The sequence below is a fragment of the Camelus ferus genome, chromosome 9, assembly GCF_009834535.1.
Source record: "Camelus ferus isolate YT-003-E chromosome 9, BCGSAC_Cfer_1.0, whole genome shotgun sequence".
NCBI classification, from domain to species: domain Eukaryota; kingdom Metazoa; phylum Chordata; class Mammalia; order Artiodactyla; family Camelidae; genus Camelus; species Camelus ferus.
The window spans coordinates 15,063,839-15,082,943 of record NC_045704.1 but is presented as its reverse complement, the minus strand read 5'-3'; the positions used below and the strand labels follow the sequence as shown (position 1 = coordinate 15,082,943).

Below are 19,105 nucleotides of genomic sequence, written 5' to 3'. Positions count from 1 at the left end.
TACACCTTCCAAAACAAAGACGCTTTATAAGTAGTGCAAATATTTGTTTAGAAATGGCAGGAAACACTTCCAAGAACAGCAGAGAAATCTGGTTAACTTAGCAATATCTGCAAATGTGGTTTGGGGGTAATTTCACTTAAAAAAAAACTACAATTTTTTTAATGCAAAGAAATATAGGGAAAATGAAAAATTTCTTAATTATTGTGCCACATCGGCATTCTAAAAAATAATGTGTTTTCAAATGTGAGAGTTACAGAGAGGAATGTAATAAAGCCTGCTACCCACACCCCTTCCACTCAGTTCCCCACCAATTTGTTTTCAAATTTGTTGTTTTTCCTTCCAGGAAAAAAATAAAAGAATTGTTGCATATACTACCATTTGTAACCATGTCATTTTTTGAGGGGGTGGGGGGCAACGGGGAGGTAATTGGCTTTTATTTATTTATTTATAATGGAGGTACTGGGGATTGAACCCAGGACCTCGTGCATGCTAAGTACGCGCTCTACCACTGAGCTATACCCTCCCTGCAACATCACGTTTTTCATTTACACAAAGGTGATCCCATGGGTCCTACTGCACCTTGGTATTTTTCACTTAAAATATTCGCCAAGTTGGTCTACATCAGCAGGAGACAACTAAGCGTTTCTTTTTAATATCTGTAGAGTGTCCCATCCTCCCACGACAGTGCCCCAGTTCATTTAATTGGTTCCATACTGATGGACCTTTGGATTACTTCTATTTTTCACTCTTACAAACCCTCCCCTTGAATGCTTCTTGAATGAGTACGTTGGCATATACCTGAGACTAAAACTGCTAGAAGCTGGTTCCCTGGAACCCAAAACAAAAGTCACTTTGAAAATTTGACGGCTATTGCCAAATGGGCGTTGGACCGGTTCACACTCCCAATAATAGTGAGTAATACTGTTTCATCACACCCTGGCCAGCCTGGAGTATTACACAACTCTTGTGAACTTTTGCCAATCAGATCTGTGGAAAATGGTACCTCGTGGTTGTTTTCCAGACTCTCGGCTCTATTCCATTCATCTATATGTCCATCTTAACCTCGTGACTGTTACTGCTTTGCGTTTGATTAGTGTGAGGTTGAGCATCTTTCTATGTCTTTACTGGCTGTGGGTGTCTGTTTTTTGGTAAACTTCCAATTCTGTTCCTTGACCATTTTTCTCAGGAATTGTTCCTCTTTCTCTTGATCATTTACAGGAGCTTTTTGTAAAAGGAAGTATGAAACCTTTGTTTCCCCAAGTTTGTCACTATCTTTTGACTGTCATTTTTTTCTCGTATACAAAATTTAACTTTTCTGTTAATCACAGTGGCTAAGAAGCTGGTTTTCTTTGAGGGTTTTGGGTTACAGGAGACTGGAATCCCAGCTTTAGCCCATATTCACAAGAGGGCAACCAGATCTCTGCACTCTGCAAATCCACTTGGCTTTGAATAGCTTCCTCCCCTCTAAGATGATCAATTATGAACCCATCTTTCCCTCTATTAACTCTTACAATTTTATTTTATAAATTTTCAAGTTTTATTTTTTTAATGGAGGTACTGGGGATTGAACCCAGGACCTCTCTCCTGCTAAGCATGTGCTCTACCACTGAGATAAATCCTCCCCATCAATTTATACATTTTTGAACTGTCTGGAATTTATTTCAGTGTAGGGAGTGGGCTCTGTTTCCCCAGTTAGCTTGTTGTCCCAAGACCACTTTCTGAATAAGTCATCCTTCCCACAAGGATTTGAACCCTCACAACAGTAAACAGTACTCGTAGATTGAGGTCACTGATTCTCCCATTCTTCGGTGGGTACCAAGCTGTTTTAATGATGGCCGGCTGATCACACAGTTGAGTATTTATCAGAGCCAATCCCCTTGCGTTACTGACGTATCTGTTTTCTCGTTGTTTATTTCAGATTTTTTTTCCTCCTTAGTCTCCTATGTTGACATTTTCAAAAACAGCTCAGCTCGCACTCATAGAAGATGCTTCCCTTAAGCACAACGGAATCTTGGAAAAGCGGAGGTAAGTAATTTTTGCTTCAGAAGTTCACTCTTGAATGTTCTGTGACTGCTCACGTTTCTTATCCGAGTGGGAAAGTCATAGGGGAAACACCCAGAACTTGCCTTGAGCATGAACGTGGACTATAATCGTTAACGTTAGCTACACATTCACTGTTGTTCCAGAACGTTCTCACTGAGGTGGGAGCCCCAAGGCTTTGATTTACTTGAGCGTGACTAGACTTGTACACTCTACAAGGCCTCTTGCTTTTCCAGTTTTGCAAGAATGGAAGAGCCCAGGCTGGAATTTTAAAAAACTGACCCTTGGTTCTAAAAAAATAACTCTTCCGTTATTATGTTCTTGAAGAAAACAAACACTTTAATTTGTCATATTTTCATTGTTTGTACCATTCCCTCTCATCAACTCATGGGCTTAAACATAAATGAAAACCAACCTGAATGAACTGTTTTGTCGAAAGTTCACTTTGTAATGTAGTAACAGGAGTTGCAGAAGCAGGCAATTAAGATGCCGAATAGCTTTTTTAAAATTTTGGGGTTTTTTATTTTTGTTTTTTAATTAGAAGAAGCTTTGAGGTTATTTAGTCATTTTCTCTTCTTCTATTTCTGTAAATGGGGAACGGAATGACTCTATTGCTCATTTCACAGCACACAGGTAGTTTGTGTCAGATTTATGACCATGATTCGCATATTCTGACCTTAGTCAATGCTTTGTTTCAGTATCATTTTTAAGAAAAGTTGTGTCTTCACATTTTATCTGGAAGACCACATTCTTCCAGCCTTATCAGTATCAAATAGCTGCTAGGTGGTTTAACTAAAACTTAGTTATAAAAGAAAAATAAAATTAAGTTCTGACCAAAAAAAAAAAAAAAAAAAAACCTGACCCTTGGGAAGCGAAAAACTTTCCAACCAAAAACATGTTGATTAAAACACTCAAATACACATCTAAAGATGACAGCCAAAGCTTTCTTCCAAGATCTGCGGCAGAGTTAGATTCCCTGGCAGCGAGGGGTGATGTGGTTTCCACATCTAACATGTGTCTGGCTTTGTGGTTTGGTTTTTTTTTTTTTAATTCAGGGGAAAGTATAAAGAACTCCCACTGCACGCCCCTCAAAAAAGGTCTGTCATCCAGATGCTAGATTTTTTACTGCTTAAAAATTTTTTTCTTTGAAATTCACATGACATAAAATTAACCATTTTAAGTGTATAATTCACAGGATTCAGTAGATTCACAATGTGCTCCAACTACCACCTCTATCTAGTTCCAAAACATCTCTATCACCTCAGTAGGAAACCCTGTACTCATTAAGCAGTCAAACCTCATTCCCCTCCCTCCAGCCCCTGACGACCACTAATCTACTTTCTGTCTCTACAGATTTCCCAATTCCGGACATCTCATATAAATGGAATCATACAATATGTGGTCGTTTGTGCCTGGTTTCTTTCACTTAATGCTTTTGAGGTTCAGCCACATGTAGCGTGTATCATGCTTTTTTAGGCTGAATATTGACTCCTTAAAAAAAAAACCAAACCAATATGAGTGCCTGGGTAGAAACTGACAAAGTACAGGAAACCAAAATAAACCCTGAAGGCCCCCCACCTTGCATCCCTTCCACCTGCCCTCTACCCTGTCCCTCACTCCAAGGGCAATCACCAAAACCAACCAAACAAAAAACCCTATACCTTCCTGAAACAAATTTACCTGTATGCATTAACAATGTATTATTATACCTTCTTAAAATATTCAACAAAAGGGATCGTAACGTATCTTCTTTGCAGCAATTTGTTCACTAAAAAGTATGGATTGGACAGAAACTTCGGGAAGGTATAGCTCAGTGGTAGAGTGCGTGCTTAGGATGCATGAGGTCCTGGGTTCAATCCCAGTAACTTCATTAAGTAAATAAATAAACCTAATTACCTCCCTCAAAAAAAAAAAATTAAGAACTTACTTCTGCATATGGGACTGAGGTGGGGGAAGGGTGAGGGATGGGCAGGGCTCTGAATAGAGGTTGCGGGGCGGGGGGCGGGGAGCCTTAGGTGTGTCTGGGTCCCCATCTGGGGGCCCGTTACACAGGTGTGTTCCATTTGTGGAAATGCATCCAACTGACCACTTAGGATACACTTACTTTTCAATAAAAGGTTTTAAAAATATGGCTGGCATTCAGCACTCAGATCCACTTCATTCTAGCAACTGCATGGTGTTCCTTTCTGTGGTGTCCCATAACTCATTTAACCAGACTGTTTCCAGGTTTCCCCCTTCCTTTTACAAATCTGTTATAACAGCATCCCTGGTATATCTCAGCACATTTTGATGAATATATTTTAAACCTTGATTACTAGAATCATGTTGCCCTCAGAAAGATGTACCAATTTCCATGCCTTTTAAGAATATCCGGGCACCTACTTTCCCAAACCCTCACCAGCACTAGGAGTCCCTAAACTTTTGCATTTTTGCCAAGTTCATATGTGATTGTTGAGATCACATGGCTGTTTGGCCTTGCACTTACTTTAATCATTCATGAGAGAGGTGGGAAGTGTAATAGGGAAGAACAAATCTGACTCCATACTGGGTTTTTCTTTTACTTTAACCTTTGTATTCTATTGCTTTTGCTACAAGTTAATCACTAAAGGGATATTGCCTACAAGCTTAAATTATACATAAGGGCCCACCTCTGGGAACCCTGCCACCCTGGTAATGAGTGTTAAGCTAAAATACCTTTGTTTAGCTCACAGGAATCATCCTAACCAGGCCCCCCTGTTAATGGATGCAGGAAGGAAGAAATTAACACCTCCCCTGCAGAGGCTGACCAGCAGCAGGAAACGTTTGACTTTGCTCCTCCTCTTAGCATAAAGGAAGCCTGAACTCTAACTTGGGCAGGGTGGTTCTTTGAGACATTTGTCCACCATCTTCTTGGTCGGCTGGTTTTCTGAATAAAGTCGCTATTCCTTGCCCCAACAACCTGTCTCTTGATTTACTGGCCTGCTGTGTGGCGAGCAGCACAAGCTTGGACTCGGTAACAGAAGTAGTGTGGCGTCCTGCTTAAAAGCCTGTCTTGCAGACCAGGGTCCAAATCTGGGCGCTACCATTTGCCAGCAGAGTGACCTTGGTCTGGTTATTGACCTCTTAGGGTGATGAGTTTCCTCACCTGTAAAAATGAGGACGAACATAATAGCACCTCCCTCCTCATTTTATTTTAGGCTTAAATAAGTAGATATTAGCAAAATGCTTACAAGAGTGCTTGGCACATTGTGTTATGTAAACGTTTGATAAATAAGTCAACCCTTTGTTGGCTTCTTGTTGTTTTTTTTCTGTGAATTTCCTATTGAGATCCTTGCCAGACTGTTTTATGTTTGTCTCTCCTTTGACATGTACAAGCTCTTTGTATATCGAGGTAATTCATCTTGAATTCATCCTACTCATGGTAAACATGTTCTCCAGTTTATTGTCTTTTGACTTTGTGGATTTTTTTTTTCCTTTGTAAGATTTAAATGTTTATATTAATCAGGTTGATTCATCTTTTCCTTCGTGACCTCTGGGCTTTGGGTCCTTCTTAGAAATGCCTCCTGCTTCTGAAATCATAAGTAACATTACTCCTGTTTTTATCTAAACATTTCTGATTTCTTTTTTATATGTACATCTTCGATCCATCTGGAAGGTATCTGGGCATACAAACAAGGAAGCAGAGAACCCAAATTTAGTTCCTTTTTTCCAAATGGCTGGCCAGTTTTCTAAGCACCAGCTATGCTTAGAAAAACCCCTTTCTCCACTACTAATTTAAATAGCACCATAGTCAGAGTCTAAATTCTCAGATGTATAAAGTTCTACTTCTGAGCTCATTATTCTGTCCCACTGCTTTGCTGGTCTATTTCTTCAGCATAAACGAATGAAGGGATAGCGCAGCTTCATAATCCACTTCACTATCTACTAGGACCCACTTGCCCACGTTAGTTTTCATTTTCTTGAATGTTCTGGCCATTCTCAGAGGGCAGCAGATTTTAAATAGCTTGCCTTTATAATGTCAAGATGTGGTTCGGTTAAACCAATCCAGGCGCCGCTGACCAGTCAGGTATGGAGAAATCTGTTTCATCTTGAATCATTAACATCCTTTAATAACTGAGCACCTTCCCCTCAGAAATATCAAGGTCACAGGATCCAACAGGAAAACCCATTTCAAAAGCCCCTCAGGGCTGGAAACATGTTGCAGTCTCACCCAGGACCAAGCAGCCTCCAATCGGCTGTCTCAGCCTCCTGACCTTGAACTGAATGTAACTTCCACGTGCAGAGTTTTATAAGAATGGACGTGTCAGGCTTCAATTTTAAACAGAGAGCCATGCCGGGCTGCAAGAGTCTTAATCCACAGCAAGTTGTTCAGTAAACAGGCTCAGAGAGCGGGCGGGAGCTGGCTTACCACAAGATGTAAAACTGCACACAAAGTGCATTAAACCCTGTTGGTGGTGTGGCTTTAGTGTTCAATATTACTATGGTTTGGGCTGTAAATTATTCAGTGCATTGAATTATAAAGATGAACATAAAGTCACTCTCTTTTAAAAAAATTGTTTGTACTGAGGTATTATTTACGTTAAGGGAAATGCACACATTCCAAGTGTGCAATTTGGTGAGTTTGGACATCTGAGTACACCTGTGCAACCACCACCCTGAACACAGAGCATTCCACCACACCCCCTTGGGACCAAAGCCCTTCCTCCAAATGAAGCAAGCACGGGTCTGATTTTCCTCATCACAGATTATTTTTCCTGTCCTAAAAATTCTTATGTCATGCTATGGACTGAATGTGTGTGTCCCCCTAAAATTCATATGCTGAAATCCTAACCCTCAAGGTGATGATATTAGGAGGTTGGGGCCTTGGGGGGATGATAAGATCATGAAGGTGGAGCCCTCTTAAATGGGACTAGTGCCCTTATAAAAGAGACCCTAGAGATACCACTAACCAGAGGACACAGGGGAGTCCGCTGTCTGTAACCTGGAAAGGGGTCCTCCCCAGAATCACGCCGGCATCCTGATCTCGGATTTCCAGCCTGCAGAACTGTGAGACATAAATTTCTGTTACTTACAAGCCTTCAGCCTAGGGTATTCTGTCCTACCAGCCTGAAATAAGAAAAGTATGTATACATATTTGCATCTGGCTTCTTCCCCTTAAAATAAAGCCTTGAGATTCGTCCATGTTGTTGTGGGTATCAGTACTTCATTCCTTTTAATATTGAGCAATATTCCATTGCATGGATGAACCACTCCTAGGTAATCCAAGAGAAATGAAAACATATGTCCACATAAAAGCTTGTTATGTGAATGTTCACAGCAGCATTATTCACAATAGCCAGAAAGTGGAGACAGCCCAAATGTCCATTAACTGATGGCTAATTAAAACCTGCACAGCCACTGTACTTCTAAATGAATTAAAATACACATGCTTACTTTTTATGTGTTATGTACCTTTGGGGGGATTGTGTGGTCACCCCTACTCGATACGTGTTTCCATTATCTTCTCATATGATCACAATTTTTCAATAGCTCACTTTGCAAACCCAGGATACATGGAGCCAGAAGCTTGAAAGCGAAGCTGCAGGTGGTCTCATAGCGGAGCTGCTAAGTCTATTTAACTGCTCCTTACTTTCCGCATCCAAATGGCAGAAGCCACAGAAGAAATACCAAGTCTTACACCAGGCGGGCACTATGAGTGTCCCAGTACCATGCAGTCATGCTGAAACCTGCCACGCATTCTTTTGCTGTTACGTGGTCATTAGGACCCAATGGACCTGCAAGAGCCCTGCCTGATGTTTCACTGAGTGGGACAGATGTGCTGTGTAGACCCAGGACTCTTGGGGCCAGTTTTACAAGCCTGAGTGTGCCCTGCGGTGAGCTCAGACACAGATCCACACAGCCCTCCAACCTTCTCCATCACCCATCCCATTGAAAAAAGTGCAAATCTCTAGGCAGAGGTGGATAGAAAAAATTACTGTGGAGGCACAAGTTCATCTCACTGCACTGGCTCATGTCTGGATTGAATCATGTATTTGTCTGGGTGCTTTTAAAATGTCTGTGGTGGTGTATTTTTTAGTATGAGGGAATAAAAAAGAACAAATTTTGTATGCTGCATAATCCCACCACTCAAGTAGCATCACCAAATTGAAATTCTGTAAAAGTAACACAGGTTCACCAGTTTTCTTTGAAAATATTAGTTGTGATTGCCAAATACCAACAAAAACTCCAGAAAGTTGGCATCAACTTAAACAAATATGCTCTATAAAGCTGCCTTTCCCTAATTGCCAAGAGGGAGTATGTACAATGTAAGAGGTTTGCCCATTAGGTGAAAAATGCTATCCTGTTTTGATTTGCACTGACTGCAGATTGAGTGCAGGGAGCTTCCTTTTTCACATAATTTATCAGTCATTTGTAATATTTTCCCAGTGAATTGCCTGTTCATATGCTTTGCCCATTTTTCTATTAGGTTGCTCATCTTTTGCTTACTCTCACTAAACAACTATCTCTTTACTCTGATATATATTAGAAACATTTTACAAACATGTCATTTGTCTTTTTTTTATACTAACATTTGCCACAGGTTGATTTTTAATTTTTGTGTTGATGAATTAATTTTCTCCCTTGGTTTGGCCCCTAGGGTTTGAAACCTGCTTAGGAAGATCTTTCCGATGCCAGAATGGTGGACAAATTCCCTTGTATTTTCTTCCACAACTTTTGTAGTTTTATTTTTTTTAGTATTTTATTCTTTGATGTATCTGCAATTTATTTTTTATAAAAGGAAAACTGCCCTCTCTTCCCACTGCTGCCCAACACCACGTGTTCAATAATCTCTCTTTTCCCACTGATTTGAAAAACCACCAAACAAAATTTCCCAAACCTGTGTGTCTACTTTTCGATTTGCCTATCTGTTCTACTGCACTATCCGTTATTGTGGATTCATAATATATTTTTATAATGTCTTTTAATAACCCACAAGGCCCATCCGCTTTCCTGGCCTGTTCTAGAATTTTCTTGGCTACTCCAGCTGTAAGAAGGTTAAACTGTTCACCCTGCAATTACAGGAAATGCTCCAATTAAGCAGATCTCAAGGCTTGGAAGGAGAGTGGTAGATTTTGTTTCAGCATTGAATTAACACTAACAACTGCTCACATTCCCATAAACAAAGGGTCTTAGGAGAACACCTCAAATTTACAACACGTACCAGATTCACATATCAGGCCAGATTATGCCGGCAAAATCTGTTCCAGGTTCACTCATAATTATCACAGTGAAACTGGAGCCCACAGGTGGGCTGGAGAGGTTTCTGCCATGTGGTCAAGCTTCTACAATTTTGCAGAAGAGGGCATACTGGGATTTTAAAATCAAGGCAGCACGATGGAAAACACTGTGACAGTTGCTCAAAAAAATTAAAAATCAAATTACCATATAATCCAGCAACTGCACTTCTGGTATATACTCAAGAGAACTGAAAGCAGGAAGGCAGAGAGATATTTGTACATCCTTGTGTACAAGGTTGCAAGCAGCACTATTCACAATAGCCAAAAGGTGGAAGCAACCTGGGTGTCCGTCCACGGATGAATGGGGGAATGCGACATGGTACACACAGGCAATGGAATATTATTCAGGAAGAATAATAATATCTTCCTTTTTAAAAAGAAGAAAATTCTGACACTTGCTTTAACGGAGATGAACCTTGAGGACATTATTCTAAGTGAAACAAGCCCAGTCACAAAAGGACAAATATTGTGTTTGCACTTATTTGAGGTACCTAGAGTAGTCAAATTCATAGAGACAGAAAGGAGAACGGTGCTTGCTGGGGGCTGGGGGGAGGCAGCAATGGGGAGTTATTATTATTTAGAGTTTTAGTTTTACAAGATGAAAAGAGTTCTGTGGACAGATGGTGGTCATGGTTGCACAACAGTGTCAATGTCCTTAACGCCACTGGACTGTACACCTAAACATGGTTAAAAGGCTAAATTTTATGTTATGTGTATTTTGCCATAATTTAAAAAAAACCCAAAGTAGCACAAAGTTACCAGCTTACCTACCCAAGGCACATTTAACACAATGTCAAATATTATGTTCTCATCTCAAAGGATAATCTTTACTCCAAAGCCTCTAGAAAAAACAAGTTACCCGGGCAACCTGAGTCAACGTGCTTTAGTTTACAGAACACAAACACTGGGGAGGAAAAAAATGGCCTCTCATGCCACCTCCCAGATATCAGCTCTACTGATATTTTACAGAAGCAAAGAATTCACATGCAAGGCTAAAAATACAAAAGGTACCAAAAAAGGAACAAAGTGAAAAACAAATTCTCCTCCCCTAACCTCCTAGTCCCTCTCCCCAAAGACAACCCCGTTTAAAATATTTACTTTTCTCCTAGTGATGGTGTTTATCATAACAGATTTTAAAGGACCCACAGCCTGACCCATTACTGTAGATTGTCTCCCACCTTGGGAGGGCTCTGAAGTTGATGCCTATAAGCTCCATTTTACAGATAAAGAAATGAAGAACAAGGGACTGGCCCAAGTCAGAGAGTGGAGCTGAGATTCAAACCCAAGCAGGCTGTCACCCCTACCCACTCCTCTCGGCAGTGTCCTCCCTCCAGCCCCGTCCTGTGGCCCACACTTCAGGGTCTCTCCAAGCCTTCTCTCCAAGCTGGAGGCCTAAAGATTTGTCCTGAATTTCTACGGGAGTCATTCATTAACAATTTTGTCCTCTCTGCACCCCTTCCTCTTGAAAACCAGCTCCTCCCTTCTTCCACTGATGTCCAGAGGGGCTGGCTGTCAGTCAAAGCGCCTACACGCCCTGTCACAGGGACATGTGACCCAGGCCGGCCAATCAGGGCACTGTGCTCCTACAGTCACTTCAGTTTGGAGCTAGACACATTACCCAGTGGGAGCCTATCAGAAGTCTACCCTGGTGGGGTGGGGAGGGATAAATTGGGAGTTCAGGATTTGCAGACACCAACAACTATATATAAAATGGATAAACAACAAAGTCCTATTGTGTAACACAGGGAACTATATTCAATACCTTGTAATAGCCTATAATGAGAAAGAATATGAAAAGGTATATATATATATATATATATATATATGTATATATATAACTGAATCAGTATGCCGTACACCAGCAATTAACAACATTGTAAACCGACTATATGTCAATTAAAAAAAAAAAAAGAAGTCTTCCCTGGGACATTGACTGGGACCATCGGAAAACACATCTATTTCTACTGGTGCTCTAAGGATCAAACTTTATGTGCTGGCAGCTACCTTTGTCACCATGGAGAAGCTGGCCTGAGGATGGAACCAACTCAGAGAACAAAGTTTAGAGTGGCAAGCGAGCCAGATTCCTGAGGCTTCTCTTTGAGCAGCAGGTTACAAATGTACCTGAAGCCACTCACTGAGTCTATGCAGCCAGATGATGAAAAATGGAACACTATCCAAGATATGTTCCAAGATACTTTAGGTTAAGAAAAATGTGCATAGTATTCTACTTGAGTGAAAAAGGAGATGAGAATATATCTGCATGTGAATGCTATAAATCTACCTACGGAGAGCTTCTCTGGAAGGATATAAAAGAAACTAGTAAACCTCTGGAATCTAGGGTGGAAAGGTGATTTAGTTTTCATCGTATGCCTTTTTGTAGTTTCATTAATCAGGACAGTTTCACGTATGAAATAAGCTAATTCAGGTTGCTGGAGGAGGGGAAAGAAGGGATGGGCAAAAGAAAGAAAAGAAAAAATAAGGTATTTATTGATTCATGTAACCCAGAAATCCAAGAGTTCTGGCTTTCAGGCATGGCTGGAGCCAGCCTCTCACACAATGTAAACAATATTCTCTCTCTCTCTTCTGGATCTGCTTTCCTCTGTATCACCTTGGGTTCAGAAAGTCAATCCTCTCTGACCTCTCTTCCTGCTATTTGCCCTCCTGCTCACTGTGCTCCAGCTGCACTGGCCTCCCACACACAAGAAATACTCCTGTCTCAGGGCCTTTGCACTTCCTGCCACATGGTGGCAAGATGGCTTCCATCAGTAGCAAGCTTCCCTTCTACTATTAGTTAGGAAAGAAGAGAGTGGAAGGAGGTAAAGACAAATCAGCTTGGTGGGCTGAACTGCAGGCTGTTTTCCCAACAGTGGTAGAATTAAAGTGGTAAAATCCCCTATGTTTGGGTTTTTACTGACTCATGAGTGATGGCCAATGGCTTGGCCATATGGTCAGGCAGGAAGGCACTGGAAATCTGGCCTATTAAAGGGACACCCATGTGGGATACATGTGGAGATCCCTAGGGGAATTTGAGACAGGCATTCAGTGGGACATGCCACTGTCTCACTGTCAGAACTCCCAGGTTTGGAATGTGGCTGGAACCCACAAGCAGAAATCCCCACATGCTCCCTTGAGATGGTGTCTGGGGTCCAAGGGATGAGTGAGTACAGGGCACTGTAGCAGTGCTGAGATGGGCTGAATCTAGACATAGTCCTTCTGCACCCTGAGGCACAAAATGCCAGTGAGAACTGTATCTGTCAACAAGAGAGACAGGGGCTGGCCGTGTGGGCAGTTCTCTGTTGGGAAGGCCCTGAACACTGCTGGCTTGAGACTGACGCTGGCAGCCCTGGGGGCTCCACACGGGTCTTGATGGGAATGGACACTGATTCTAGACTGGGCTTTTCCTACCCAGTGTCAGACACAGATGCCCAGGGTCCTGTAAAAGAACCAGAAGACACTGTACCGGCTGGGGTGGCTGAGCATCCCTTCTTCAGATCAAGGATGACACTTTACCACCCACAGGTCCAACAACGGGCAGAGAGAGTGCCTCCTTGGAGCCATGGTTTGGTGGAAAGTGGGAACGGGCAAGGGAGCCTGTGACAATCTAAGCAGGATCACATCTCTTTCATGGCTCCTGACTCACTCAGATTAAAGTCAAAGCCCATCCATACAGAAATATCTCCCTTCTTCCCCACATCCCTCCGTTCCTCACTTTTTCTCAGACCAGGCACCCTCCTGCCTCCTTTCATACTGATTGTTCCCTCTCCCCAAGACGCTGTTCCATTGGCCAGCCACCTGTATCACCCTTCAGCTCCTTCAGATCTGTTCAAACGTCACCGCCTCAGAGAAGCCCTCCCTGACTATATAGAACAGCCATCTCTCTCTTTCTCTCTCTGTCTCTTGCATACACACTCACCTTGACCCTCCCTGCATCACGTCTCACCGCAGTACTTAACACCCCTTACACACCATCCTATCTCTGTATGTGTGGTCCACCTCCCCACAAGAATGTCAGCTCCAGGAGCACAGGACTGTCTGGTTCCTGGCTGTCCCCTGGCAGATGCTCAATAAATTCTGGCTAAACGAAAGCACGATGAATGAGGAAGCTTTACCTTCAAGCCCTCCTGGTGGTGGGCACAGCCTCTCCTTGGCACCTCTGGCTGGGCCTTGCTCCGAGGCACAGCCTGGAACAGAATGCCACCCCGTCCAACAAGTGGCCTGGGGGTTTCCTTGGAGAGCTGACCTGTACCCCCACGAAGCCCCATCCCTGGATCTCCCCCAACTAGGGGCCAGGTCAGCCTTTCACCTTTACTGATGGACTGGGTATAACTACAGGGAAGGAGGGTTCGTGGGAGTTACTTAAAGATCTTGGCCAAATATGGCTTTTCTCATAGAGGCGCAGAGGAAAGGACCCAATAAATAAACCTTTGACCTGGGTCTTTATGTGTGTGCACTCCAGGGCCTATTTAGCTCTCCTGTCCTCAAAGTCCAGCTTCCCTTGGGTCTTCTGTCCATCAGGTGATTCAGGCAGTGGCTGGCGCTGGAGTCCTGGTTCTGGAGTTCCTAGCAGGGGAGAGGGAAACTCAACTCAGTTTTTAGCTGACAGCCCTCAGCTTCTATTTGAGAGGAAGGCACAGTTTCATCTACCAGCTGCTTTAAAAAATAAACTAGCATTTTCAGGTAATTCACATCACCAGTTACCTGTTCTAGAAACTTCTGGAAACCCCAGGATCTGTGGGGGAGTCTTTCACAGTGGTGGCAGGCTGTATAGCAATGAGGACAGACATCTCGATGGCTTCTTCTCTCACAGAAAACTGACGACCCTTGTAGCTTGAACCCAGCTCTGACGACAGCCCACACAGGGCTGGGAGTCTAGGACAGTGTGTGTTGTTCAGTGGGGGGGGACCCTTTTCTCAAATTAAATAGTCCAAGCCACTTCCATCTATAAGAGACTCGACAGATACTTAATTTGGTAAACTTTATTTTATAACACATACGTTACACTTACTAATCATGATGTCAATGTGTTCACACAATGAAGCCCTAATGGACCTGATTCTGAAATCAGGAACTGGAGAGCCGCAGGCGTCCATCACCTTGAAAATCCAATTCACTCCTGAGTTTTCTTTTGCTCAGACCCAAGTAAAACCATGATGTACACAGATGAAGGGCTACAAGTAAAAACCATTTCTTTCTTCCCTGCATCCTCAGATTCATCCAGGATTTTGAAATGCATTGTCACGAGAAATTTGTTTTCAAAGCTGAATCACTAACAACATCTAACAACTGTTCACATTCTTGATCATAAAAATCCAAGTCATAAGAGAGACCCTGAAAACGCAGAGGGCTAAAACTCTCTCTGATAGACTGATTACTATGTGCCGAGTTGATGTATTTACTTCTATCACAAATGAATATCACAGCAGGACGAGAGCATGTGAATTACAACGGGAAACTTCTTTCCGAGAGTTATATGACAGGGCGTGCGCAGGGCCTAACTCCTCCCACTTCAAACCTTTCCTATTGGTTGCATTTACAAGAAATTCAATCATACGCAAATAGATGGCGGAATCAACAGATCGGACACCATTACCAAACAAGTTCACTTCTGAACGTGAGGTAATGTTCGGTAGTCTCTGATGTGACAGGTTTGGCTTACGACATATTCAAGTAGTCATTTTTCCCTCTTTTTTTTTTTAAATACATCAAAAAATAGACTCGGATGATTTCTTTGAGCACTCCTTGGGCCTACCCAGGAAAACAGTTTGGAAACCACTGATCTCAGGCAACCGGCCCCTCCCCTGCCTCCCACACACACAGGAGACATGGTGTACTGTCAATCTGGAGGGCAGAAATTAACAGCTAATTTTTTAAAGAGTATTCTCCCCTCTCTTCCTATGTGAGATGTGGTCTTCAGCCTCAAAGACATTGAGAGCTTGGGGGCACTGGATAGAATTAGAAGTGGGAAAGCAGGAATGTCAGTCAGAGTCCTTCTCGACCAATCACTCCTCTTGCCTGCAGGTTTCCTGCAAGGGTCTAACCCCACCTGGGAATCTAAGTACCATTTTTATTAACAGAACCTAAAACTGAACACTTCAAGACCTAAGTGGACATTCTTTTTCTCCAAAATTAACTCTTGGAACCTTACCACCCTCTGGTGAGATAACTGGAGGATGGACATTGCAAACCAGTAGAAGCAAGGAAGTCAGATCTGCAGCGAAGATCTTGGCTTAACTTACTAGGTAGTGGAAGCTCGGAGAGCAAGGGAGGGAGAAAATGGCCCTCCTGCTCTTTAAAACGCCGGGCCCTGCAGAGGTTGACAATCCAGAAGAGGAAGCAGTGGATGGGGAGAAAGGCTGAACATGGATGAACCTGAAAATGACCTTGACCACGTTTAAAGGTGAACATTCTAAAATTTTCCCAATCCGCTTAGTGACCCTCCAACCTCTGAAGGCGCATCTGAGAGGAGGGGAAAAAGCAGGCCTGGCAGGGGAAAAGGCATAGGGGAACACCTCCCTCCCCGACTTCCCATCCCAAGATCTCATCTACCCTTTACCTCTGAGAACCGGATCCCTACAAGAGTCCAAAGTCATTCGGTGACTAGAGAAACTTGGTTCTCGACTTGGAACTTCTTCCCTGGTCTTCATTCAACTCCTCTGGTATGGGTGGTCCCCCATATTAGAGCTTTCTGGGTTCTGTGGATAAAGGAGAACAGCTCAAGAGGGGGAGGGGGGAAGGGTGTCACTGGAAAGTGTTTTCGCTTCCTTTAACTTTCCATGTCCTTGAACATTCCTACCTCCCAACCAGGCTTCCAGAAAACCCCACCCTCAAAGCCACCCACCCTGATCAACACTGTAACCCCAACCGATTCAGTTCTTATTGAGGGAGGTGGGTTGGATGAAGCAGCGGAATGACTGGAGAATACCAGAGACACTTGTCAACAAGCGACAGGTCAGTGGGTTTGCTCTGCCACCTCCTGCCCCTACAGGTGTCCCCATTGTCGGCCTTCCCTGGGGCTCTTAGGACTGGGGAGGGGAACAGGGTTTTCATCCTCTAAAACCTCAACTGATGTGTCACCCGCCTCCTCCATGGTGCTGGGGTCCTCCTCAAGGACCATTTGATCCGCCGCCCCCTCGGGTTCCTCTGGCCCCACCTGCCCCTGCTGCCCCTCCCCTCGCATCCACTTGCTGACACAACTGCAACACCTTCTGCTGTCATTCTCACCATTGGAAGTGTGAGGGGAGCCTTCTGGCTTGGCCTCTGGACCCCGTGAGGCGGAGGCAGGCGACTCAGCGGGCCGTGGGCCCCGAGGGGCCTTCTGAACCGATGTATCCCTTCGCAAGCCTGGCCCTTTCTTTGGAATCACAGGCTTCTTCTTGGTGTCTTCCGAATCAGCAAGGACATAAGAGACAGGGCCCAACCTCACCTTCTTTTTCTTCCTCACGGGAGCAGGGCTCTTTGTGGAGGCCCAGCCCACGGCCTTCTTCTTGGGTGGGCCCTCGGGACCACCATCTTGGTCTGACTCAGAGGCAACACCAGGGCGTGTGGCTTCCACCCGGGCAATGTCAGGTGGGGTGCTGGGAGACTTCCAGGCACATTTGGCTATGGGCTTCTTCAAATCCAACTCCTCCTGCTTCACTTGGGGTTTTCTGTTGCTCCTGATACATTCAGACATCTCCATGTTTTCAGCATCACCAATCTCAGGATCCTCCAAAGAAGCCAAGCTGTTGGAATGGCTGCCTTTGGATTTCTTCCAGGCCGCTGGTTCCTGCTTGGGAGTCTTTTTCTGCTTCTTTCTCCTGGAGCGAGTCTTAGCTCCAGCCTTTCGAACCAAAGGTTTGGGAGGGTCACCATCGTTTTCCATGTCATTCCAGCCATCCAGATTTTCCATCTTCAAGGCAGAGCCTACCTCCGCAGCCCACCCTGGCTCCTTTTTGACCTTCTTCCCTGCTGCTGAAGCCAAGGATGCTACTGCCTGGGCCTCAGCAGCCTCCTGAGCCCTCACTTCCTCCCGGCTGCGGTTCTCAGCATTCATGTAGAAGACAATTTGCACCACCGCCCCTAAAAGCACCCCCAAAGCTTCTGCCCAGTTCTCTGGAGGCTGATTCTGGTTCTGGGGTGGTGGGGAGTGGTTAAGCTGGAGCAGGCGGACCACATCTTCCCAGGTGCGGCCCTCTGCATCCAGGAATTCATTCAGGTTTTTAAAAAACTCAGCATCCTGGGTGGGGTCCCTACAGACCACTCGCCAGACACCCCCTCTTCCTGGGAATTCCCGGGGTATAGCCCTCAGATTCACTCCCTCACCGACCTTAACGAGAGCAGCTTTGGTATTCTCTTCTCTCAAAAAAATCTTGTTGAGCACGAGGTACGGGCCCAGTGGAGAGAGGACCCCATTCAAGGTCTCCTCAATTTCCGCTTGGACACAGTCCTCTGGGATGCCTGTGACCAACAGAGACCTGTGGATGTCCACTTCCATTCCCCGGCACCAGTCCTCCAAAAGATTCACCGCCATGGTCGTGGACACCTGTGTACTGAAGAGTCTACCAGGTGAACCGATGCTGCAGCGGTCCCTAAGTATTAATCCTGTAAGGTGACAGGAGAGGAGGGTCAGATTCCCGGGAACACGGCAAGGCTCAGAGATCTCAGTTGCCCCCTGCACGGCTGGCCTGCAGGAGGCCTCGCGCTTTCCCAGGGCCTTCCTGCCCACAGGGCCCCGGGTGCTCACACGTGTCCTGGATTCGGCTCCTCCCCGGGGCCTGGCTCTCCGCCCGCCCGGCAGGGATCTGGCAGCCCCGCCTCTGACCGCCCAGTTGGGCCAAGGCGAGGCCGCTGGGATGGGCCGCCGGCCAGACGCCTGCTCAAGCCACCCCCGCGCGGCTGCTCTGGGCCAAGGGCCGGGACGCCAGCGTCCAATCCTGCTCCGGCCCCGGCGTCTCGCCCCGACCCGGGCAGCTGCGCGCAGCCAAGGCTGGCGTCGCAGTGCGCGCTTGCGCACTTGCTCCCGCGCGGCCTGGCTGCGCAGAGCCCGCGGTCTCCATGGCAACCGGTGGTTACCTGCGAGCGCGTTAGCCGTGCTATTGGACCTGGGTAGCCTGGTGGGAGTGTGACTGTTTAGCTGTTTCCCAAGCCAGGGGCCTGCATGCTCTCCGACTGCCCCTCCAGACGCAGTCTTTCCACCTGTCTCTACTCAACGTGGAGCTGGGATGGCGGTGGGGGTTGCTGACTTCTATGGCTGCACCAACTAGCCCTCTTCCCCTTTACCTTCCTGTTGGGTTCAGCCAGCAGGACTCTTGGGAGACACCGGAAATCAGACAGTGAGACGAAAGAGCAGCTTTAATAACGAAAGCCACAGTAAAGAAACTCGTAGATGATTCTACCCCCAACCATTCATTCAGCTTCGGTTCTTAGGTTACAGAAATTTCCAGAAGCTTCTAGAAACTTTTAAGTCCCTACCCTTTCACGTTTGGGGATAGTGCTTCACCTTTCTTTCCTCAACTCACTGCCTACAGACAACACATTTGTTGACAGTTAAGAAACACTCCTCAGGGAGGGGGTGGATATAGCTCAGTGGTAGAGCACGTGCTTAGCATGCATGAGGTTCTGGGTTCAACCCCCAGAACCTCCATTAAACTAAAAAAAAAGAAGGAGAAGAAGAAGAAAAACACTCCTCAGTGTCTCGGTTTGAGTTGTCACTAATACATCTAGCAATACCGCTTCCTAACTGCGATCTTACACAAGTAATCTGAGCTGTCTGAGCTCCTTCCTCTCCTCCACAATAGGAATACCAATAAAAAGTTTCCTGATCTGGACAT

At 44.9% G+C, this 19,105-nt stretch overlaps 1 protein-coding gene and 1 non-coding gene across 3 annotated transcripts in view; one reads left to right on the top strand and one right to left on the bottom strand.

Moving 5' to 3' along the window:
- PNMA8A (PNMA family member 8A) overlaps positions 1-18,244 on the bottom strand; it is a 45,686-nt gene extending 27,442 nt beyond the window's left edge. The window contains exons 1-4 of one of the 2 annotated variants that reach the window (XM_032485738.1): positions 18,019-18,244; positions 16,518-17,876; positions 13,995-15,988; positions 13,726-13,856 (exon numbers count right to left, since the gene is read on the bottom strand). In XM_032485738.1, the coding sequence (XP_032341629.1) occupies positions 15,972-15,988; positions 16,518-17,805 (1,305 nt within the window). In that variant the 5' untranslated portion in view covers positions 17,806-17,876; positions 18,019-18,244 and the 3' untranslated portion in view covers positions 13,726-13,856; positions 13,995-15,971. The remainder of the gene's footprint in view (positions 1-13,725; positions 13,857-13,994; positions 15,989-16,517; positions 17,877-18,018) is intronic. The other variant, XM_032485739.1, reaches the window with a different exon arrangement.
- Positions 3,840-3,910, top strand: TRNAP-AGG. Its single transcript has one exon. It is a non-coding gene; the product is annotated as a tRNA-Pro (tRNA).
- Positions 18,245-19,105: the final 861 nt, after the last annotated feature.